The sequence below is a fragment of the Enoplosus armatus genome, chromosome 5 (assembly GCF_043641665.1).
Source record: "Enoplosus armatus isolate fEnoArm2 chromosome 5, fEnoArm2.hap1, whole genome shotgun sequence".
NCBI classification, from domain to species: domain Eukaryota; kingdom Metazoa; phylum Chordata; class Actinopteri; order Centrarchiformes; family Enoplosidae; genus Enoplosus; species Enoplosus armatus.
Window position 1 is genome coordinate 15,108,220 of NC_092184.1, and position 25,230 is coordinate 15,133,449.

At 41.4% G+C, this 25,230-nt stretch overlaps 2 protein-coding genes across 2 annotated transcripts; both read left to right on the plus strand.

The window, feature by feature from the left end:
• The first annotated feature begins 3,130 nt into the window (after nucleotides 1-3,130).
• On the plus strand, nucleotides 3,131-17,340 carry oafa (OAF homolog a (Drosophila)). Its single transcript, XM_070905956.1, has 4 exons — nucleotides 3,131-3,717; nucleotides 14,135-14,269; nucleotides 14,408-14,588; nucleotides 15,363-17,340. The coding sequence occupies exons 1-4, from the start codon at nucleotides 3,487-3,489 to the stop codon at nucleotides 15,635-15,637; spliced, it is 822 nt and encodes a 273-aa protein (XP_070762057.1). The 5' UTR covers nucleotides 3,131-3,486; the 3' UTR covers nucleotides 15,638-17,340.
• Nucleotides 17,341-19,700: 2,360 nt separating this feature from the next.
• On the plus strand, nucleotides 19,701-21,087 carry tlcd5a (TLC domain containing 5a). The gene is made up of 2 exons (XM_070906039.1): nucleotides 19,701-19,896; nucleotides 20,552-21,087. The coding sequence occupies exons 1-2, from the start codon at nucleotides 19,701-19,703 to the stop codon at nucleotides 21,085-21,087; spliced, it is 732 nt and encodes a 243-aa protein (XP_070762140.1).
• Nucleotides 21,088-25,230: the final 4,143 nt, after the last annotated feature.

Consider the following 25,230-nt stretch of genomic DNA (forward strand, 5'->3'; position numbering starts at 1 on the left):
GGAGGCTTTCTGATTACCTCTGAATACTTTGTTCAAGCAAACCATTATGGAGGAAAATATTACGCCTTTTCAGGGAGTATTAGGGGTATTACTGCTTGGCTGCATGTGATGGCGATCAACCCACAATACAAATATTGTCTTTCTGTATCTGGAGTTTTCAATCCCTTCTATGAAAGCAACGTGCTCCAGTTGGGGAACATGCTCTTAATCATTTATTTAAAACACGACAAGCCTGATGAGATGCAGAAGAGTCAGGCTTTTTGTTAAGTTCACTGGCAAAAATTGCTGTTTTTGTGAAAAGCTCCATCTGGGTGGCACAAATCCCCTGTCCAACGCAACTGTTCTAAGCCACCTTTGTGCAAGTCCACGCACATGCACACACATAAACACACACACGACTGGAATGCAGTATTAGCGCCCGGGCTGTAGTCAAAGCTGAATACCTCACAAATAAGCACAGTTGTCCCCCATCAAAGAAACACTTCACATTTCAAACAGTAAAAGTGGAAGTGCATGTGTGTGTTTGCAGCAGTCGAGGGCTATTTTACAAACGTGTCACCCAGTGGTATGAGTTAAATATTTTATCCAACATTGTTGTTTTTCATGAATATTCTAATTTAATGCTGCTTTCTAATTCCACATGGTTTGCCTCCTTGAATATTACATAATCGGATGGCATTCTTGACTGTGTTTATTTTGATTAATTATTAGAGTAGGCTGATGTTTTACAGAGATGGAGCCACAATTGTTGTCCTCTGTAAGACAATCTAAATGGATAAAACAGACATAAAATACATATAAGTCTTTATCTACACTTTCAGTTCATTGCTTTTTTTAAGGAGTCAACGCATCACCTTCAACAACGTAAGTTGGTGCAGGAGGATGTCAAGATTACGTGTGTTCAGATAAGGAAACTTCTGCAGCTGTGTTGTTAAGACTGAAAAGGCAAACACATAGAAAGTCCACAGAAGACTGACCAGACAAGACAGAGGTGGTGTCTGTTTCACAGGTTTTTGCCTTTAGGAATGCAAACAGCTTCTCTGCGTTAGGGTTAGAGAATATTCCAGTACATATGAGCATTGCAAAATTGGGATGAAGACGGCACATAGGGAAATCAAGTGAACAGTGAAAGGAATAGGATTACATTTAAATGATGTTCTATCATCACTTAATGATGAGTAAGTGTAAAGCTGACGACATGATCCTCAGGGTGTTTGTATGATTTTCACTTTCTCCTCCTCTCAACACTCACTAAACAGGTTTTTCTCTTCTTTGGCCCACTTTGGTTTTATAAAAGTCCCGTGAGGTAAGACACTGACGTGGTTAACCATACACGTCCGTAATTACTGCAGGAAAACGCAATTGCCAGTTAATCATAAACACCCTCTGTACACTGTAGCTTGTGTCTGTCTTTGCTATCTGTCCTGAGTCACTGCAGGCCAACAGCCTGCACTTTGGACTGCTGCGCGTGTGTGTGTACGTGTGTGTAAAGTGAAGCAAGTGCAACAAGCAAGCACATGATTTTGAGCGAAGCTTCAAAAGAGTTGTTGCTCCTGATTATAAGATTGAACTGTGGAGTTAGATTTACATGTTTGCTGACAGTGTAGGAGGTATTAAATTGTTGACTTTGGAGAATCACATCCCATCACCTTTTCTTGGCCCAAACTTCAGTCTGCAGCTATTTCAGCGCTCTAACTAAGATGAAGCCTGAGAATACTTCAGATCTAACCTCCATCACAAAGGGGTGTGTTTGCCTGACCTCCAGTCTATCAGGGTCCTGGGCCCAGTTTGGTTTGCCAGGCCCAGCTAACAATGTTTGCTCTGCTTTATAGCCTCTCTGTTTGTTTTCCCCTTCACTGGAGCGACCACCTCTTGGTCTCAGCAGCACTCAAGTCCTGCCACATTTGGGGGTCACCAGCCTGGGGCTCGGCCCACCCAGAATTCAGTGCGTCAGGCGATAGAGATAACACAACTGCTCAGGTGGTATATGGAGGGATGTCACCCTCCCTTTTGCAACACACAGACAACACACAGTGGTAATCTACCATTTAATGTGGCTCTGAGATCTTCCTTCAGATAGGCAGCTCTTCCCTGTTTGGCAGCCCTCACCTCAGCTCTCCCTTGAGGACATCATAAAATTATATAACATACGTCAGGAGAATAAAGGAGTTACTGTGTTTTTTCCTTTTAGCTGGAACCTGTGAATCAACCATATGTTGTCATCAAGGGTAATAATTACCTGATGGATTTATTTCAGGTGGTATCGCAACCGAGTTCATAAATAAAAAGTAAGTCAGAGAGATTATATTAGATAAACAACTGAAAAACAAAAGAAAGTGCGCTCACAAAAAATGTAATTGTTCTTTATCTTAAATTTGTTTTTACAACTTTTGTTCTTAAAACTGGTTATTAGCCTGTAGGAGTTTTAATTAATGGAATATCCTACATCTTCCCTCATTAGGCTGTAGGCGGTAGACTGTAGTGTTGATTTTCACAGTAATAGTCTCAATTTCACACATATGTGATGCACATAAGCCACAATAATGTTTGATATGCCAAGAAGATGTATTAAAAGAATGTATCCAATCATCAGATGACATAGTTCAACAAATGTATGACATAAATTGATTGTATTTATCATATCATATATGTTGTAAACGTATATCTACTGTAAGATAAAAATCTTTAATGGTCTAAATGATTTCCAAAGTTATGTGTGTGTACCCTAACCCTTTCTTTTTGATCACCACCATCTGCAGGTTACATTATGCCCAGTCATTTATTTATCCCTAAATCCACAAAGCTATGATTTACAAATCCTAACAACACCTTTGTTAAAATTGTTGGGGGTGGTGGGGGGGTGTTATTAGTTCAGCCTTCTTGCTGGAGTGCAGGAGGATCACATGAGGCCTTTAGGGGGATGGGCAGAGTTTCCAGAGGGTGGTATGGCTTTAAGAGTTTACTACCATCACTGCACTCACTCACTCACACTCACACACAACAGAAAGTTTGGAGGCCAGGCGAGCAGTGGGATACCGACGGATAGGAAGTGACGGAGTGACAGAGAGAGAGAGAGAGAGAGAGAGAGAGAGAGAGAAGACGGGAGTATCAACACAAAGCAGAATGAGAAGCAACGTGCGATCATCGGACTGCTGGCTGTAGCGCGGGGCGAAACTGAAATGCGCATGATCTTATCAACAACGCCGGAGCGAGAGACTTTCAATGGAAGTGAACTAGGCTGCCAGGAGTGAGAAGCAGAGATTTTAGTGAGGGGGTTGTCGTCTGATTTCCATGACCGTGCTTGTAATTCTGGAAAGTGCTGGCGCACACTGGGACCGTATGGGACTAAACTACAACTAAACTTTGAATATGAAGGAAAAGACTTTACGCAAAATCCAAGAAACCAGTTAGGGGATATGAACGCAGATCTTCGGATTTCGCCTCGGTTTTTTTCCTCTGTCGGCTTCAGTTTTGCGTCTTTTGGGGATGTTTGCGAGTTGCGTCTCTGCGGCTTCAGTTCGGATACTGACCCGTCTCTGCGCCCTGGTGCTGGTCGTCGCTGTGGGACTCGGCTCGGAGCTGCGGGTCCGGGTCCGGCTCTCTGACGGACTGGTGACCGAGGAGGTGTTGGAGGCGGACAGCGAGAGAGACACGATATCGCTCGAATTCAAGCAGGGAGACGGGACACTCATCACTTTTGTGGCGGACTTCAAACAGGTGAGAGGTGGTCCTGTTTACCTCCGAAACTGAACGATGTTGAGCCTTGAGGGGACGTCTCTCCCCACCCCGCCTGACACCCTGGTGATATTAGAGTTAGAAGATGCTCTTAGAAAGTCTCAAATTACTGCATAACTGAACCAGAACTTGTTGCGACTGAGCCCACTTCTTGGGTCCCAAAATGAAGGCTGGGCCCCATCAGTGCTCCTTGAGTGGTCTCCACTAAGTGAAACCATTAATTGGGTCTTAAATAGTGTATTTAATCAAAGTTAAAATTTAAGTTAAAAGCCTTTCTTGGTCATCTTTAAATTTAGTCCAATTAAATCCAGTATGACCCTATTCCTTGTGTTACTGTGAGACCTCCTGCAGATCTCTCAGGGACTGTTAGTGGTCCCCAGCCTTTACTTTGGCAACCACTGATTTAATTTAAATCAATTAATAATTTCATCTAATTGAGGCTCCCAGGACAACATTTGAGTAAACAAGGGCGTGTGTATGTTTCACATGACCAGAAACTCCTGCTCTAACAACTCCAAGCCATGTCCCTGTAGGAGCGAGGTCTATAGCCCCAAAACAAGGTGTGACAGATCGGAGTACATGTCCTATTCCTTGATACATTTTTACCACTTTTTCAGTTTTGGCTTATCTCATGAGATCCGCCCCAAATCTACATCCCACCAAGGATGAAATCAAGTAACCACAATGTCCTCCTAGGTCAATCTGAGTGGTCGCCTCTAGGCTCACAAGTCAGAGGCTTCAAAGAAAAACATCCCAAAAGCTGAAATCCCCTGGAGCAGACACTGTAACGCGCACATAAAGTTAAGTAGGAAATGTAGTTCCACTCATCTTTTTCCATCTCAGCGGGGGTTTAACAGAGGTCAAGACAGCTGCTGCTCCTTAGATGTGGATGTCCACATCCTAGTGGCTTTAAAGCCCCTGCACAGCCGATTGATCATGAGCTGCCATATTTAGCATTCTTCTAAAAGTAGACGAGCAGATCAAGTGTCCCTCCCTGACCGGCACTCCATCCATGATTTTTTTTGGAAAGATGACACTGTTTCACATTTGACAATGACTACTCAGAGACACATTAATGTCAGTCCTGGAAGGAAAACTGCAACTGCTGTGCATTAAGTTGGGATGGCGGGGGGGGGGGTGGACTCAGAGAGGCGCACAGAGCAAAGGCATGTGTCTGTGATGGTTGCTGTCACACAGAAGCTGACAGGCTGGCGAGATGTGAAGGGGGAGATTTACCAGGATTAAGTGGGCATGTCTGACCTTTTTGATCTGCACGTCTGGTTCACTAACCAAAACAGCTAATTTAGAGTTGAAAGAGAAGAGGCCGTCACCCCCAATCACTGGTGACAAACCAATATAAAGAGACATACACTGATCTGTGAGCAGGGAGACTTCGCTCGGTTGTGCGGGCGCCCCGCGTTGCTGCGTCCCTTCATGCACACACACACATGCACATATGGTTTTGTTTATTTGAATAAAGCCAATAGAACCTCTTAGATCACTTTACTTTTCCGCTGCCTGATTTATCTGCTCCAGTTGTAGGTCGGCCTCCATGACCCCCCTCCCCTCCTCCTCCCCTCTTTCTGTGTCTCTTTCTCCCTCTGTCCCCCTCTCTGTCTCTTGCTCACTTCTTCCAGCTCTCTCCTCATTTCTCCTGCATGTGGTTTTCATTCAGCTCTTGTGCAGTATCTCCAAGATTTATGGAAAGTTGGATGAGCTGTCACTTGCAGCTGCCATGAATATACAGTCCAGATGAACGCGTGTGGGAAGAAGAGTGTTTTTACAGGGATGTTAAACACTGGAGATTTATAATGAACAACACAGCCAAAGGTGCATGGCCACAGTACAGGTTAAAGCACTCTTTGGAAGAATTATTCCTGTTACTCATCATTGAGTGAATGTAATTGGTCAAACAAGCATTTCTCTTTAATCTGAGGATTTTTTCTGCCCAATTAGAAAATTTGATTCATCCACGAAGGATCAGATCTTTGCTATAAATAGGACAATTTCAAAAGAACTCGCTCTTTTCTGCTCTGTGAATACGTGGCAAAGATGAGATGGTAAATGTTATAGCCATTAGACGCTGGCGGAGTGGTCTGCTGGATGTGAGAAGGAAGTTTAGTCAACCTTGTCCAAGCAATGAATCACTGTGAGAATCAGCCGTGCTGTGATTTCAGAAGGGTTGCGTTTGCTCCGGAGGCATGTGGACATATGGAAAAGATGATGTGGTTTAGCTTGCTCATGACACCTCTGTGTAAATCTAAACATGTAGATAACATCGTCTATGAAGTATCGTTTTTTTATAAAATACAGACATCATGGGAGGAAGTTGATCATCCAGTGTTTATTCTGTGATTTAATTTGTAGGTTGCTTAACTTGCTCAGTAGAGGGACGTTATGTTAAAAATATCATTCCTGTCTGGTATCACAGTGAAGTATTTACATGTGAATCTACTCTAAATGATGTAAAATTGCAGTAATCTGTCTGCAGTTCAGTAACATCCTGATGACATTGTATAATTTTGCAATACGAGTCAGACCTGTTGTGCTGTTGTAGCCTTGAATTGACAATTCCTCTTAAATCATTTGTGAGTTGCCGATTCGAATACAGCGGTGCTTCTTTTTTTTTTTTCCTTCAGCAACCACTGCAACAATTTATGGTCCAACACAGCCTCAGACCTTGAGTTGAACATAAACCATGTCTTGGAGTTTAATCCGAGGGAAATGTCTCACATATTTGAGAGGCTGTTTTTGGGTCTTTCCAGATGTAGAAACTTTGTCAGAGAAGCTAATCAGTTTGTACTCCGCGTGTCTCTCTTTCTTGTCCAACCAGTGGGTTTGATCAATGCAGGAATGTGAGTGACTTCACAGGCCCCTCGGCTGAGTTAGCACTCGAAGAAGGTTTCATTTCTGGGATGCAATGGTGCACATCCTTGTACATCTATAGTTACAGGCACCTTGGCTCTATAATAAAACATTTGAGAGGACATTTTTTTTAATCAGTTGTGATTTATTTAGAGAAAAATATGCCAATAAACATTTGGCCACGCTAATGCAGAATAATTTGAAAAGGATGTTTAAATTTGGAAAGACTTCCACCCACACTAGTGTTTTCAGATCAGAACAGTCTGCTGTCCTCACAGAAATGCCAAAATAGTGGCTTAAACGTTGCTTCTTGGGGATGCATAAGCCCCTTAAGTCATTAGCTTTATAAGTCAAGACTGAAGTTTTCAGTAAGCTTCATTATCGCCACCCATAATACAACATCAAACCATTTCAAGTGAACCACTTTGGAGAGCATTTTTCTGGGCTGGAAAGTTTCAAATCAGCGTAGATCATGATAGAGTGTCATGATTGACCCCTCGCTGTGCTGATGAGTTAAGGGAGCTACAGATGTTGGAGGCCACTTGACACTCACTCACTCACACGATCATGTTAAATGGGTCTGGATCTTGTAAACAATGGCACCGTGGTGAGAATGAGTTGGCTGCTTTATAGAGTGTCGTTTCATTTCGGCCTTTATAAACCGGATCGTGTTTCAGCCAGGGGCAGCTTTGCCCTCAGGTCAGTTCACTCTAGTGTATATTCTGATTGTCTTCAAAGCACAGAGGCTTTATGAATACGCCCAACAGTAAGCTTACTGTAAGAATGAATTGGAGAGTCTTCACACACCCTCGTGTGCTATGCCAAAAACAGAATGAGAGTCGGGGGTGGGGAGGCAGGTTTTGTGCCCTCTCTTTGGGATATACATTATAGTATCTGTGATCCATTTTGGCAGAAGCCCATTCCTACTTCTCTCACAGCCACATACTGTATCGCCCATTAACATTTCTCTAATGGATTTGGACTGTGGCCTTTATTAGCTGTTAACTCTCTTCTCTGTGTGGGAGGCTTGCTGGCAATCCATTTTGTTCTTCTTTTTTTTGGTTGTGGGAAATGCCGATCTTTGCCAAATGAAGCAACTGCCGGTTGTTTTGTACTGTACGTCACCACATTTTATGCCTTGCTGTTTTGTTTTTCTTCTTTTTTTCTTTTGGCCGCCACACCTTGCCTCTCACTCAACCCTGAAACACCATCCCACTTTGTCACTTGCACAAACTTGTAAAGAGTTTTTTTTTTTTTTCTTTTTACAGGTAAGTGTCACCTGTTCCCGGAAATGTTGTTGCATCAGACAATGTGAGTTTTCCTCTGTGCTATTGTGAAAGGCCATGACGAGTCATCATCCGTGTGATAAAATGAGTTGAAATCAACCAGAAATAGACAGTTTTTCTTCCTTAACCCCAGTGAATGCTCTGATATTCAAGCTTTTGTTTACGTTGAGCGGTACCTTAGAAGACCTCTACTCCTGCTCAGTTTCCCTTTTCATGCTATTGCTCCTTTCCATGTGGGAGAGATAAACTCCGCAGATAAGCTACTGCAAAGCAAAACAAGATGTGTGATTTAGGGGAACTGCACCACTCTCAGTTGTCTAGAAAGTTTTCATCATTACTTTTTCGACATGTTACTTGGAATGTGATTACATTAAGGCCCTGTTATGTTGCTCTGCAGGGAAACAACTAGCACAGATTACATTTACACAGTGTGCGCAGGCAGTGGCCCTTTTCAAAGATGAACCCATACACTTAAGTCTTTCTCCGAGCCACCCTTTGTTCCCCGCTGACTCTGAATCCCAGGAAAATAGCTTCCTCTGTGGCCTTGTTGTGGCCCTTCAAGGCCCCACATGGGCCCCCTTTGGCCTCTCGTGGCCTCTCTGCCCCTGTTGATGTCTTTATTCTCTATCCTCCTCCCACCAGCAGACCAGATGTTCGTCTGTAATGCTGCTGATAAAGAAAAAGCTTCCCATTCCCACCGAATAGAGAAGACATAGCAGAGAGAGACAGCTATCATCCACATTTTTCCAATGATCAGGGACAGTGGACTGCAGGGTGTGTAACAGCCTTTGAAGGACAACGCGACAGTAGTTGTGGCTTGCACTCTGCATAGTTGTGATCATTTCTAACTACCTCAGAGGTTTTAAGATTGCAGTTGGCAAGAAAAAAGCTAACAAAGGGTTTACTCTGCCAAAGCTTCTGTCCTGAAATGTCCTTTTGTCAGATTCATGGCTGTGTCCTGTTTGCTAGCTGGGCCTGCTTAGTTTCAAACTCATTTAGTTTGACTTCACTATGACCTTTGTGACAGTTCAGTCAGCTCTAGTGCTGAAGTTATAAGGGTACACACCTGTGGAGGTATTACATCACCCCTTTTTCTTGTCAAATAAACTGCTCTTGTGTCACGTTTCCAGCCATAAAACACAGTTTCTATTGTCAAAGTTCTGAAAAAGAGGATGGAAGATGAAAATAACAGTTTTTAAAAAAAACTACTGTAGAAACTAGCATCAAGATTCATAAAAGCAAAAATAAATGGCGTCTAGAAACCTTTTTTTTAACTGAGATGACACACTGCTTATATTCAAACTGTTAAAAAAACTGTTATATAAAATATAAGAATTTAATTTTGGTGTTTTAAATTCGGGTTGTTTAAGGATATTTGCATATAAGAAAAAAGACACCATTATTCAAATATCTGCCTTTATAAACATTACTAATGATATATAGTTTAAATTATACCATTATTTTTAAATGCTTTGTCATTAAATAGTTGTTTGTGTGTCCCCTGCAACAGGATATGAAAGCGGAGGGACAACAGTCAGAAGCTGAATGGGACTGTAGCCATCTCTATTGTTTATGCCTTATCTATCTGCCTCATTTCCTTCCCTGTTAGCACCCACTGTTTGTCTCCTACTCATTTCCTGTCTCCATAAACAGTTTGGGTGTCTAGATAATTGTATCCAGATTCTGTGTGAATGAATAGTTCCCTCATTGTGGCCTGCACACATTTTGCACAGGTTTGAGTACTTTTAAAGATTAAATTGGAGGCTGTTGGTGGAATTTGTGTGGCTACATTTATGAGTTCATGTGTACCTCTTAAATATTAACTTTCCAGCAGTTGGAAAAGTAACTTACCTTCCATTGTTGTCAGGAGAACAGCCAAGGGGAACACCTTTCTTTCCATGGCCTCCAGTGTTTATATTGTCCATTGGTTCGCTCTTTGGACAGCCAGGTGTGACCAGCCCCAAATGTGACTCCGCATTCCTGCCTTTGGAGCCTATGTAATTAGTTTCAACTCAAGCATTTCTCAGCACAGCGGCTTTTCTCCCGCTCCTTTTGTCTGTGTGAGTCTGTCTCACCCTCTCTCCCTCTGTCTCCCAACGTGATCTTTAATCCCTGCCTACACCTGTGCTTTTTGACTGGGCTCCCCTCATGCAACAAGGCAAATATCCTCCCCATCACCAAGCACGGTAAATCCATATGTTGTCTTTTAAGGGGAGTCGGAGCCATTTCGGTAGGTTGGGGGAATCCTAAAAGTAAATACAGCATGTCATCACTTATGTTTCTACAAATACAGGCCAAAAGGGATGAACTGGAAGCCTGTATGGTGCTGAAACTGTGAGCTTTTTTTTTTATTAGATCTGTAGATTTGTGCTTCTCTGCAAGCTCAGTAGCTGTTGACTGGGCTGTGGAAACTTTCTGGTTCCTTCTCTAATGGCTTGATTGAAAAAATAATTTCAGACAAACTCAAATACCCACACAGACACCACAGCGATCCCAAATGAGTCATCAGAGCGTGGCTGACCAGCAGTCCTCCCCAGCCAGCCATCAGCCTTATCAACAGACAGGGTCTTAGAGGGGATTGGAAAACAGGAAGAACCTCAACCACAGGGGATAGCCACTGACACACTGTTTGTGTTTGTGTGTGTCTGTGTGTGCCTGCATTTGTGTGTGTGTTTGCATGTCCATCCATGCATGCAAGTGTGAGTTGGCACAGTTAGTATGGTCTTGCAGTAGTGAGTTCAACTGCTCTTAGCTACAGAACCCCCATGGAAAATAACCGTATTTTTCTTTCGGTTTAGGGCTTCACACAGCTCTCATTTTCACCGTATATATATCTGTGAAGAGAATGTATTTGGCTAGCTGGGTTACAACTACAGTGACGGAGAATGTTCACTGTAAATGGCACCCTTTGAGGGTCTGAATCGGCTTTTGTGCACCTCTTAAATAACCTGGCCCACCAAAGGTAACCACCAATGAAACAGCCTCCCCAGGTCTTAGTATGACCCACTAGTCAGGTTGCATGAATACAGACTTGTGTTTGGCTGCTGGCCAGTGGTAGTTTGTCTGCAAATGGACTAAGTTCAGGGTGTCAGGGAGCAATGCTTAGGAATCTGTACTCTGTGGATTATTTATAGCCATGCTGACATTTACACTGCTCTGGCCGGGAAAAACTCAAGGCTACTCTGTCCTTTGATTATGGTATTACCCGTCGTTTTCAAGATGGGGAAATGCCACTCTTTTAATTCTTAATGTCCATACCTGCTGATTTTCTCTAAATGTTGGTCTGCAAACCTTTCATTTTCTGTAGGTCTGTGGAAATGCACTTTTAGGGGGTGACTCATTTTCCTGATATAGGCCTCACTCCTTTAAGGAGCAGTTGTGAAATAGAGTGGCCTTACTCTTCATTTTCATGCTCTAGCAGGCCCAGTTGACTGTGATGTCCTACACTCGAATCAGTGTTTTTCTATTCAGATATAGCCCCAGCATGAACTTTGTCTACTGTTTTGTAATCTGGGATGTTTGAGCAGCAGTTGACTTGATGAAGCAGGTTCTGCCACAACAGGAAACCGTATGCTACCCCCTATTGCTATCCCACAGGAGCTTGACACTTGCCTCCATCATATTTGTCTGATCTTCTGTCAAAGTCAGACTGTACCAGTATCTTCCCCCATCAGCAGTTTGCATAATTCCCTAACTTAAAAAGAACACCACCTACACACTTGGCAGATTTTAAAAGAGGTAGCTGTTGTTTGATCAGCTCAGTGCTGCCTCTCTCCTGGTGTGTGAATACTGCCTGTCATCAGAACAACAGGTGTAAGACCTCCTTTAATCATACCACTGCACATTTCATTCTTTCGCTGCATTTTCTTTTATCATACTTTGTCTGCACAAACGAGTAAGAGTGTGCATGTGCCAGTGCTGGCTGCAGGCAGGCAGAAGGGAGTCTAGTCTTGTCCAAACAAACAGTTGAATCCAACAGCTTCTGTCTGGATGGAGATGTGGAGATGATGTCATTGTTATTACTCCTTTTGCTTTTAGAAGCCATGCTGATTATTATCTCAGCAGCACCCCAAACCACTAAGATAGCACCACTGGTTTGTTATTGCCATTTAAAGGCCACGATTAAACTTAATTTAAAAAAATCTCTACTTTTATAGTGTCTTTTTATTCAGTGCTACCGGTATGATTAAATTAATTGTTTGATTTCTTCGGACAGAGCCAGGCCAGCTGTTTCCCCCTGTTTCCAATCTTAATGCTAAGCTTTGCTAATCGACTGCTGGTTGTAGCTTCATATTTAGCATACACGAGAGTGGTATCCATTTTCTCATCTAACTCTCCACAAGAAAGCAAATAAGTGCATTTCCAAGCATGTCAAGCTATTCCCCCAAGATTTTCTACTGTGTGCAGATGATGTCAACAGAAGACATTGCTGCAGTAAGCAATGCTACTCTCCCTTTGCCCTTTTTGGCCTCAATCCAAATGCAGGGCAGTAGAAGTAGACAATCATTAATCTGGACAGATAATGACACAAGAGGAAGAGGAGGAGGAGATCTCAGCGTCTACACTTTACCATTGAGTAAGTTCCAAAGAAGCAGAGTTGGTGGAGCTGCCCTGCTTCTTCTCTGTAATTACCCAGAGAGCCCTGGGGCAAATCTGTGGCTGACACGAATGCCTCCCCCCCCCCCCCCCCCCCCCTCTCTCTCTCTCTCTCTCTCTCTCTCTCTCTCTCTCTCTCTCTCTCTCTCTCTCTCTCTCTCTCTCTCTCGCTCTCTCTCTGCCAACACATGTACACACACAGTGTCCCAGCGTAGCACCATGTGTCTGCAATATGGGAGGTCTTCAAGTCGTGGTCTCTGCGTCTCCCGACACTTGAGGGGAAATGGCACTCTTGCCCGTCTCTCTGTCGGCATTGTACTCCCTCTTCCTTACATCTCACTCTGTTCAGTGTGATAAATTCGTGCCTCCTCTCGCCTTGACATTCTCTTTAATCACTCAGACTTTGTTCTTTTTGTAAAAAAAAAACAAAAAAAACAATAAAACAGTACTGTGTTATTATCACAGTAATGGAACATCTGAGGTTGATTTTGATTTTCTGTGTTTCGACAGTCCTTTGAGTCCATGTTTCCATACAACACTGAGCGGCTCATGGAGACATGTGAGGGATAAACATGAGGTTAATTTCACATAAAGCCTGTGAATCAATATTTGCTCAGTAATTTGCTTTCCAAAGGTCAAATAGTATCGCATGATTGTCTTGTGTAATTCCCATGCTTGTATTGTACGCCTGCCAGAAACTCTTTTCACAGACAAAAGTGGTTCTTAAAGTGAGGAACCAGTGATCATTCAAAGTAGTCTATAAAGAACTACACAGCGTAAACACTTCTAAGGCAGGTTGCATTGCTTTCCTGCCAGTGTGTACACTTTTGCATCCAGGAAGTGGGACCAAAGAGCTTAAGGGGAACTCAATGGGGTTATCTCTGGACTGTTTATCTGTCCCAGGGAGTGAAAGCCTTGACACTGCTACTCCTCTGCAGCCTGTTTGCTTCAGACGGGTGTGTGAAAAGCGGAGGAGGGGTGTTTGGGACTGTGTGTGTCTGTCTTGAAGCTGAAGCCGGGTGGGGAGGGGGTTATCTGATGAATAGGAAGACAGGTCTGCTGCTCTGCTTTCCCTGCTGCTGGAGCTTCCCATCATGCTTTGCATGCCCTCTCACAGAACTCTTTATGGCCTTGCGTTTGGCGCCAGATCTCTCACACACTTGCCAACAGCAACAAGTTTTTTTTGTGAATTCTCCACTATCACCATTTTCCTACTTCTACAGTTCCACATAAAACAGCGTGTTAAAATGTTCCTGACTTTTACGGCATGTGAGGATAAGTTGTCATGAAACAGGCCCAAAGCTTTAATTTGACAGTACAAATAACCAGAGCATGACTGGAGCAACATTGCGCAGGCCTACAGACAATAAAAAGTATCAACAAAGTGTCAGATGAGGCTCTATGGGTGTAGTGAACATAAACCCCTCTTTACTTTAAGCAGACAGTTGTTTGAACATCTTTGAACTCCACATATTGAATTACTTTGAGTGTCTGGAAAAGTACTACATCAAGTACCGAAATGGAAAGAATATTTGTTCTAATCTGTACGAACATAAACGGCAAGTTATTATAACCTTGCCTCATGCACCACTTCAATGTCTTCTGGGGATCGTCTGTTTATCCGTTCATCTCTCATCCCTTGTGTCTTGCAGGATGTGAAGATATTCCGAGCACTGATCCTGGGCGAGCTGGAACGAGGGCAGAACCAGTACCAGGCCCTGTGCTTCATCTCTCGCCTCAGCCGCAATGAGATCATCCCCAGCGAGTCAATGGCCCGTCTCAGACAGGTATGACACGACAGATCAAGGCGCCAAGCAGCATTTATATGGTGTATCGCATTACGTAACATTTTCAGATCCGAAAAATTAAACGTTTCTATTGCTCACAGCATCTGAGAAAAGTGATCATTTGTGTTGTCTGCTCAGAAAAATCCTCAGGCCATTCGCTTGGCAGAGGAGCGGAGAGGACTGGAGCAGCTGACGATGAGCGCAGCGGTTAATCTAAGTCGGGCCTCACAGCTCAGCTCCCACATTCACAACATGTGCAGCGAGGCCCAGGAGGCCATCTACACCAGGGAGGCCGATGTCAAACACTGGCTGGACAAAGGTCAGTGGTCGTCTTATCTTTGTTTGTCATTGAGTTCTGTTGGTGGTTTGAGCCAAATGTCTGTCCTTCTCCTATCTCTTTCTTTTCTCCATACACTCTATCTCTGTACTGACACTTTTTATCTCCCCAACACTCTCTATCTTCCCTGTTTCTATCTCCTAAACACCTCTGTCCACTTCAAGTTTGTAATATTATTCCAAGTATTATCTCCGGCTTCTTGTTGATAAGGCTCTATTACTGTTCCTGCTATCTATGTTTACCTTCCCCTTTATCTCTTTAGATTCCTGATAAATACTTCATTTTTTACCTTGAAAAATATCGTGTGACATTATCGTGCAATCCTCTCACTTACCTAGATTGAGAACATGTCATTATTTCTATTTATGTTTAAAGGCCTTTTTGCAGTGGGATCCAATATCTTTATAGTAATGAAGTCCAAATTATCCAGGCTGAGGAGAATCCATATGACAGCACTATTGTCCACTGACAGCACTGTTATAGAGGAAACAATGTTGATGGTCATGGTTCACCAAGCACTCCGCACCATTATCAGCGGAGGGAATCACAGTAGCATCTCCTTTGCATAACAAAGCTCCTCTTTTACTGCAGCATCTCCCCTCGTTTCAGCCACTTTGTTCACCCTCTCCAGTTCAATACAGTATTTAATTGAGTGAAAGCAGAAAGAGAATGATTCACACAACAACGTGATAACTTGCTTTTGTTTTCAATAGCACAAGCTCTGATAATAAAGTCCCTCTCCTGTCTGTGTTATAGGAGTGGATGGCTCCATATTTGAGGTCCTGCCCCAAACAACAGAGGCGCCCAGCTTCCAGGCCTGTCACTCTACTAAGGACTTGTGGCAGCCCTGTCTCTGCACATACAGCCTGCGTCTGGAGTGGTACCCATGTCTGCTGAAGTACTGCCGCAGCCGGGACACCACGGGCAAAGGCTCAAACTACAAGTGTGGCATAAAAAGCTGCAGCAAGGGCTACCATTTCACGTACTATGTTCCCCAAAAACAGCTCTGCCTATGGGACGAGGAGACCTAGCATTTTGTTCTGGATGGTTAAGAAAAGAGAAATACTTTTTTTTTCCCCCAGCCAAGCCAATGCTTCTCCACCCATGCTATTCAAAGTAAACACAGTAACACTGGACCTCAGTTTATATGATGTTAAGTGAAGCTGTCTCAGGTGGGGAGCGGTGAGATCCAGATGTTTCAAGAAATGAATTCAGGTTCCAAATGAGACCAAAACCTTTAAAAGGAGAGATGCAGCGTCATTGTATGAGGACCCACTAACTTTCAGCCTTTTCTGGGAAAATGACATATCGTTGTCAGCTATAATGTGACTTTGCCAAGAAGCTGTCACTTTTGTGCCTTTTTTTTTTATTGGGAGAAAATATTGGAGCAGATGACAGATGCCAACAACAATAACCTCTCAAACAAGCTACAGTATGCACAAAGCTGGACAGTGCATTTCTAGTCAATTAAACACCAGCAGAGGAACAATGGATTCCCACTCTAATCATACAAAAATAATCTTCCATTCTATTGAAGGAAATTTTGGATGGTGGATGTATTGTTCTTTTAGAGCTCTGTGAAAAACAGTTTATAGCCAGCGAAACGCCTGTTTACAACAATGTAAGCTGGCTCAAATGCTGGCTTTATTTATTTTGGTTGCAAAGTGAAATTATGGAGGACTATTTTTGTATCTTTTTGTTAAAAATAACCTCATCAGTTTTCTTTCCTTTTTTGTATTAAACAAGCTCTTAAAGTCACAAGTCTAAACCACAAATCTTCAGTCACAAGAAGAATTCAAACACATTTCAGAGTATTTTAACCTCTTAGGTTTTGTTTCTGTAGTTTCTAAGCTCATTCATACGTCATGCTACTTTGTTGCCGGGTTGTACAGAGAGTGTGGATAAACAGGCATATTATCTTATTTAATAGGACCGTTTTAGTTCTGTTTTGCCCCATCATTTCCCTTGGGGGGGACACTTCATGCTCACCAATCACAGTCACAGTTTGTTTAAAAGTCTCAAATAAACCAAAGTCAAAGGAAATACTGTCAAAAGAAGGGTGTAACGTTTCAACTTCAAGAAACAGGCTCTTCAGTATGGTGTTTTTCCATGTTAGGGTTCACTAAAACTGCAGTGTAGCCTTTTTAATTATCTATACTGCCATCTTCTGGTTAAACAGTGTTTCAGTTTCTTATGTTTCCTGTTGTATCCCAATGCTAGATTTCTGGTTTTTGGTTTCTGGTGTTTTGTGTGTTCATGTCAGCAGTTAAATGTTTATAATTTATGCATCTTATACCCCTTACAGTACCATTTACATGCGTAATTCAAGGAGCACTTCTTGAACTTGTGGGACCAAATTTAATTTTGTGTGTCTGTTCATTAAAGCAGCAGGTTGAAGTATAATTTTGGTTTGTCTTACCTCCATCTTCATTTCAGTCTTTACTGCCATATCAGATGTTAATTTTGTGTTTTGTGTGTTGGTATGTCCGGCTAACTAAAGAACCAAATGAGTGAAACATTTCTATTGGTGGCCTTTTCTGGTGATCAAGTGCCTTAACATTTCCTCTGATATCTTTGCTATGTAATTGTAGATTAAGTTTGTAAACATATTTTTTCTATGAAAGAGTTTTGAATATGCTGTAAAAAGTTGCCATAAGGAGAAAATGAAGCAATTAGGTAATGAACCATTTAAGAGTTGTGTTTTACATGAATTGTTTCAATAAAGTCTTTCTTTGCACTGCATATACAATTGTAAGTAATTCTTTTAATAATTGCAAGTATTTGGGGGACATTTTATTCTTTTATTGTACACTATACAGTTGAGAGCTGACAGGAAATAAGGAAAAAGCAAGAGAAGGAGTAACATTTGACAAAGGTCCCAGGCTGCCCCCCTAATATCCAATCCTATGTCAAGCACAGGTACAGCTGAAGGGCTTGGACTGAAAGCCTTGCTTGTGGACATTTCGGCAGGGTTTCCCACTAGAGTTTCAACCCAGGTCACGCAGGTAAGATGTTCTCTGCAAGTATAAAACTACTGTGCAGCCCCTTGTTACACATGTTAGAATATTAGTAGTATTATTACTATGTTTTTCTTCCATTTTGTCCCCCTGCTGGAGGAAAACGTGTTTGTAATTCCTGCTATTGGCCACAAGGTGTCGCCACTCTTCAAAAAACTATGAGGCAATCTCCCATCGCTTTGGGAAGACATCAAGAAGGATGGAGTCATGCTTCTTCTGTTAAATATTTGATAAACCTGCAGTAATCTCTGTATAACTACGGTATAGTATGGGTTAATACAACCAGGGCACAGTTCTACTAGCTAGTTTCTACATTTGCATGGTCAGCGAATAATAAGGTGGAAGGGAAATGAAGGGATGCTGAGGGAGGCTGTTGTTTCCACCGGCGGAGCTCACGTAAAGGACAACAAACAGCAGCCACTGTGTCTGCAAACACACATTTTACTGTCTCCTCCAGAAACATATCTTCACAGGACACAAAACACCCAGGATGTAAGCGAAGAGACAGCCACATGTGCACCATTAAGGTAACGATTAATTTTACTGCGTTTGTGAAGGCGTCACAATCCCATAGGAAAAAACGCTTTGTTAGCCCTTTAGCTTGCTACCGGTTAGTTTGCTATCTGAGCCCGCTAACTTGGTAGTTAGCCGGTGTGAGGGCATCTTCTTAAATGAGGGATAAACTCTGGCCCTCTTTGCCCTTTCAGTTTATGAACTAGGAACTCGTTAACGTAGTTTAGTAAGAGAATAAACATGAACGCTAACATGAATCCAGCTAGTTGCCAACTGCTTTTCCGGTGTTCCTCTTACAGGTTTCCATGGGAACGTAATTAAAGCGTTATATATGTAGCTACACCTGCCGTTTTGTGCATCTCAGAAACCTAAAAAATACTTGTTTATAAATAACTTTATTAACCAGGAAAGGTTAAAACATCTCTTTAACAGGAGTCTCCTGGCCCAGGATAGCAACACCAGAGTTTTAAAGAAAAACATAAAATCTAAAATATATCTGTTGTATGTGTATTTTGGAAATGTACCCAACCTGAGTGGTCCAGCCACTTGTTGTTAGCTTCAATTGTATGCATAATACCTTGTTTGTGTTAAATGCTATTCATAGTTTTTCAGTAATTTTAGTTATATTTCTTTTCATATTTTTTGACTTTGCACGTACAGATCTTATGTTGAATTTGGATCTGTGTCTTTTGTAGGTTGTTTATGACAGAATAAAACCAAACCAAACTTAACCACCATATATTCTCTTATTCAAAACAGGACTAGTATCTCACCTATCCATTGCAGCGGTTTAACATCACAGGTGAATCAATACATTGATTAGTCGATCAACAGATCAACTATTTTGATTAATAATTTGTTCAAGCAAAGTTCTAAACATTCACAGTTTCAAGCCTCTCCAATGTGAAAATCTTCTTGATGTATGATAGTAAATCTTTGGATTTGTAGTTTACACCTTATTTTGAAAAGGCACCCAATTTGAGTTGTATCCCTGCAGCTGTTTATTTTGCTGTGCATCACAACCAAGACACCAACACCAAAACATTTTGGATTGATTTTTAGTGTTTTGAAAGATCACGTCTGAAAGAATCTTTCTCTCTCATGAGAACTGTCTTAGGCCCAGCACCCAGTAACCTCTCATCTAGTTTTGAAACTAGCTTGAAGTCTTTGAGACTCAAGTGTACATCTTGTTCCAGTCCAGTGAGTGTGGGCCTGTGCATCTGCATGGTCTCACCTCCTAGTACAAACGTCACAGCCGAAGAAGAGACGTCCCCCTCACCCCACCAGACCCTCAGCCGGCCAACTATAGTGCTATTATAGTTCAAGCAAAGGCTAATTGTTGGTCATTTACAAAGGATTGCACAGTCCAAGTCTTTGGACGGTAATGCTGTCTCTTTCTACTGTAAGAGATATTACAGACCAAGATGTGTCTCTGTGCATTTTTCTCTTTCTGTGTAATGTGATTCAAAGTTGGCTTAATGACTGCTGACAGGCAAGTTTTTGAAAGAAACTGTAAGTTGGTTTTAACTGTTTTTCTTGCTTGTTTTTGTCTGTAGAAGAGAAGATGGCACTGCTTGTGGTTTGTGCGCTCCTGTGCCTGTCCTGTTGGGCCTCTCTCTACTTCGTCTTGTGTAATGTTAACGGGTCCAGGAGCTACGAGTGGAACTGTCGCCTTGTCACCCTGGTACACGGCATCCTGGCAGTCTGCGTCACGGCATACATCGGCTACGTGGATGGACCCTGGCCTTTCACTCATCCAGGTAGGGTTCTTACCCTTTGTGGATTCAAATGATCACAAAACAATGAGGGCTGTCGCAATGATACAAAGATATTAAGTAAACAGACTGAGGCTTCAGTCTTTCATGCTACTTCAGTAACAATGTCATGTAAATATGGAAACATTGCTTTAGGGCTGCAACTAACAAATTATTTTCATTTTCAATTATTTTCTTGATTAATTGGTTAGTTGCTCAATGTTGTCAAAATCCAAAGATATACAGTTAACTCACAAAGAACAAGCAACAAAGAAAAAGCAATACATCATCACAACTGCAGTGCTGGAACAAGGTGATATTTGGCATTTTAGCTTGAAAAATGACTTAAATGACTTAACAAATAATTTAGTCTTGATTGACTAATCATTCAGCAATACATTGCTTAGCATGTTGTTGAAAATTAATGTTGAAACAGTGCACAGTATTATTCTAACTACCAGCTGGTACAATTTTGAAGTGAGAATAAACCCTTCAGAAGTGAAAAATCATTTGCGCAAGTTCTTAATCAGAAGTTTGTTTCTACATGTTGATATTACACAATGATATGCTCCTGTCACAGTAATAACTGTGTTTTATCTCTGTGATTGTTTTAGCTTGTATTTAAAACTAAGAACTCTCTGTTGCTGTTTGTGGATGCCAGGTACCAAGAACACTCCTCTGCAGATGAGTGCCATGGTGCTGAGCCTGGGCTACTTTATTTTTGATATGGCCTGGTGTGTATACTTCCGCACAGAGGGACCCGTTATGCTGGCCCACCACACCATGAGCATCCTGGGAATCCTATTGACCCTGTGGTTGGGGGAGTCTGGCATCGAGGGCTGCGCGGTACTCTTTGGCAGTGAAATAACTAACCCCCTTCTGCAGGCACGCTGGTTCCTCAAACAGACGGGACATTACAGGACGCTGCTGGGGAACGTTGTGGACGTCCTGTTTGTGCTGCTGTTTGTGGTGATGCGAATCTTTGTGGGAGGCACAATGCTGTACTGTGAGCTGATCTCCCCAAGACCCAGATTCTTTATCAAGTGTGGGGGAGTGGCCATGTACGCTCTGTCCTGGGTGTTTATGGTGGACATTGTTCGATTTGCCATTAGGAAGAGCAAGAGCTGGCACAAACAGCAGAGAGACCAACAAGAGACAGTGGCAGCTAATGGCTGTGAGGGGAAGAAGAAGGACTGATCGTGCTTCTCTAAAGGAAATCAATTTTCACTTTATGTCTATGTTTTTCACTTTGGACTCGCAAAGGAAAAGTACAAAGAAAATCAACTTTTTGTATGTTAAACTGAAATTTACAAAGGGATATTTCAAAGACATACTTTTTTAGAAATATCCTGTGCCATCTATGTGTAACTTCCAACACCTGCAGATGAACACGTCAGATTATTGTGTAAAATGTGCAGTTAACAAACAACACAGATGTAGTTTATGTCACTGAAAACCAAAGCACTTTCTATAAACACATGAACAGATGTTGCTTTCAGTTGCAGTGAACTGTGGCCTAGTCATATGTGGTGGTGGTGGTGGTGGTGTTGCTCCAAAGGAAAGCTCAGTGTTGGGAAGGAAACTGTTTACATGGAATGCCTGTGGTCCTTGTGAAACATTTTTAGTCATATCAAAAAGTTTGGATTGGTTTCCTTGTAATCCTGGGTTGTTGTTTTTTTTTTGCCGTACGTGAAACTTTGAGCAGATGTGAAAGGTGTACTCAGGGAGATGAAGTCATACCGGAAAGTTGGAGTGAATTCCAGAGAAATGTGTGTGATCACTTTGTTTAATGTAGTTCATAGTAATTCTTCTAAGCTTTTGTCTGCTGTCTGAAATCCTATTCCAGACCCTGCCCAAAAAACATTTATTTCACTTCCCCACATGCACATGGAGAGGAACCTCCCAATTACATGGCTCTACACTCGTGATGCTATTTGATTATTTATGTAAACTATAAAAATCTTCAAATGTTTGGTGATATGTTGTCAGAATTTGTACTTTATATGGTATTTTAACTTATTTGAAGTGTCTCATTTCGCCAACTGTGTGAATATAGACCTGCATGTCGAAAGATCTGCACTCTGTTCTCATAGCTCCCAATTCATTTAATTTAATAGAGTCATGTTTCAGTCTCACAGAAATCTTGACAGGCTAGACTTGACAATTCAGTTAAATTTACTGTGAGCTGTCAGTGTGCTGTGCAGTGTGCTGATCTTTTGTCCGACCTCTGCATCAGTTAAGCTTTTTTGAGATGTACATGCTCAACACTCTGTTTGTCTTAATCTTTGAGGACAACCACATGCTACTGTCAGGACCAACCAGGTAGGCTCTGACTTGGGACAGGATGACGCAGGAGCATCTTTTGTTTCTAGCCACTAAAAGTTCTACATTTAGTCTTTACACAAGTCAGTGACACATACACAACTAGGGCTGGGCAATAGTTATCATTTATCAACTTTCAGTAAAATCATAATGAGTTGATATCATATTGGGTTCAAAAATTCAAATTCAAAACATACTAACATACAAAAAAAGTATAGATGTATAGTAATAGAGTTTTGTCTAATTTTGTTAATATTTTGCCTACATTTGCCATAATGTGATCATAATTGTCAGAAAAATATTAATCTTTATGATGTGATATTGATTTCAATCATATTGTCCCAACAGAACACACAAGTGCATCACGGGAAGAAAGCAGGTGACTTGTTACGTGTAGAGATTATTATGATTTAGTCCACTCTATGACTGGATTTGAAGTTAGCAAACTACCAGCTTTCATCTTTGTGCTCAGACTTTATGTCAGTGTTCTTATAATTATGGCCATATCTTGTTTGTTGTTGTAGTGCAAATGTATTCCTGCAGTAATGCACTAAAACACCTGGCATCCCTTTATTTTCCTATTTCTTTTTAATTGAAAGTTGATGTGCTGCTCTCATACAAGGACTGTTTACCTGGCTGCCACTGTTAAGATACATGTGAGCATCACCATTATATCCAAGAGAGTAAAAAAATCTAACTGGTGTGTGCCTTAGTTATCTGAATGTACTTTTCCTAATTTTTTGTTTGGTTTTTGTCTTGTGATGTACTGTAAACCCTCCAACATAAGTGTAGGAGTAATGAAGGACCATTTTCAGTTTGGGATTTCATGATTTGCCTTTGTAATCTCTTTGTGAAGTGAAATAAAGATATGATAGATTGTTTGTATGCTTTTTAATACATTTTAAACAACAAAATGTCAATAAAACTAAAGGCCAAGCTGCATTTGCATCATTAAATGCCACAGATACTTGTATCTGTTATTGGAATGAGACTGAAGTTACCTAAACTGTCCACATGGTGGTGTCATATCAACTATATATGAATGATCAGTGAGGAAACATTAGGACAGTCATTTGGTGTGACACATTAAACTATTAGTTAAACAAAAGTGGATAGTTTTAGTTTTTGTAGTTGTCCTTTTTTAATTCAACAGTTTTAAATAATTTAATATGGTGTATGATACTGTATGTAATACCCAGTGTATTTGTATTGTAGTATTGTACAGTATGTTGTCAGCTGCCAGAGACGTAAATAATGAAATAGGACAACAATGCACAACTCAATAAATATAATCATATACAGTGTATTACTTAATACATTTGGTATGCTAAATATGTGACAAACAAAATAGATCGAGAGAAAGTAAAGAAGAATAATTGCACATATGTACATGTAGAAAAACGTGACGTTGTGATCTTAAGTGCATTTTCTTTTCTCATTTTGGTTAAATTACAAAAACGCACATGTACAGTAATTAAAAAACTTAAGTCAATGAATATTGATTAATTGCTTTGCATAGATTGCTCTGAATATGGATCTCGGTCTTGAAATGTTATCTACATGGACTCTGCTGTAGTTTGCAGATGAATTTTAAACTAAACAAAAACAAAGACATGAATGAAAGCCTCCAGATAGACTTATGTATCTTTTGCATTTTCTGTCTCTTACACTCTATCACTCACAGACACACACACACATACTTGTGTCTCATGTCTTGACTCATGTCTTTCAAGATTTCTCTACAGATGAGTTAGGGAAGTTTCATCAGAAAAGGAGTGTCTTTTTGTGGATGCTGAACAAAAGACTGGACTGTAAGCTGTAAATAATGAACATAATGAGTGTTCTCCAAGTCCCAGACCAACCACAGACAGGCAGAGAGCCACGAAAACCATGAAATAACCATACAGCATACAAACATAATCATCAAGTTAATCAACCACCTAAAGGAAAGTGCCTCCTACTGGTTTCCCTGCCATGGAAAAGCAAACAATCCAGCAATATCTTTCTATGCAAGGCTGTAGCTAATGATTATTTTAATTTCTCTAATAATTCATAATTCACTAATAGTCTAACATACAACTATGCAGGCCTATGTTAGGGCTGCAACTAACAATTATTTTCATCATCGATTAATCTGCCTATTACTTTCTCGTTTGGTCTTTAAAATGTCAACAAAAGCTGATAACTGTTTTGTCGATCAATTGACTTATAAATCGACTAATCGTTGTAGGTCTGATATATACCATGTAAATGTCAGACTCTTTTTATTCATACCCTTTACATTGGACACTATAAAAATGAATATTATCTTACTAATACTAGTAGTAGTAGCAGTAGGCTAGTGGTATAGTTGTTGTTATTTTCGTGTTATTTTGCATTTTTATTATGCTGAAACAAAATGAGTTTTCCCATCTCCCGGCGGAAGTGGTTAGTGGAAGCGCTAGTGGACTCCAACAGCTAGCTGGCTAGGGCGTTGCTAGCGGCAGAAAGTGGGATTTTTGTGGTACCTTTCCGCAAGTTGTATTCTTGTACAAATAACGGCTTGCGTCGGGAAAAAACGGCGTTTAGTGTTCGCTAAAAGTTTTAATCGCCTCAGTGGTTTTTCGTCGTTGTTTACAGAGGACTGGTGTTACTTTCTGTCCCGTTAGCTGGCCACATAGCTAGCCTGCTCTCATCCACGGGAATTCTGCCGAGAAACGACTGAATTCTGGAAACATGGAGTCAAGGAACGTCGCGCTGTGCTAACCGACTTCACTGGATTTTCTTTCCTCAAGGAGACTTTTTGAAGGACATAACACGGAGACACATCGCAAGCCAGTCAACATTCATGCCGTGTTGTATATATATTTTTCAGTCGTTGGCCGGCTCATTGTTGTGAACGGGAGTTTGCTTAGTTTGCACTCGAAACAAGAGCATACGAAGCAAAGTTTTTTTTGCTGAAAGAGCTCGTCTGTTTTGTTAGCTGGTAGCTGGCGAGATTCAGCAGCCAGCTTGCCGTGAGAAAAGATTTTCAATAAC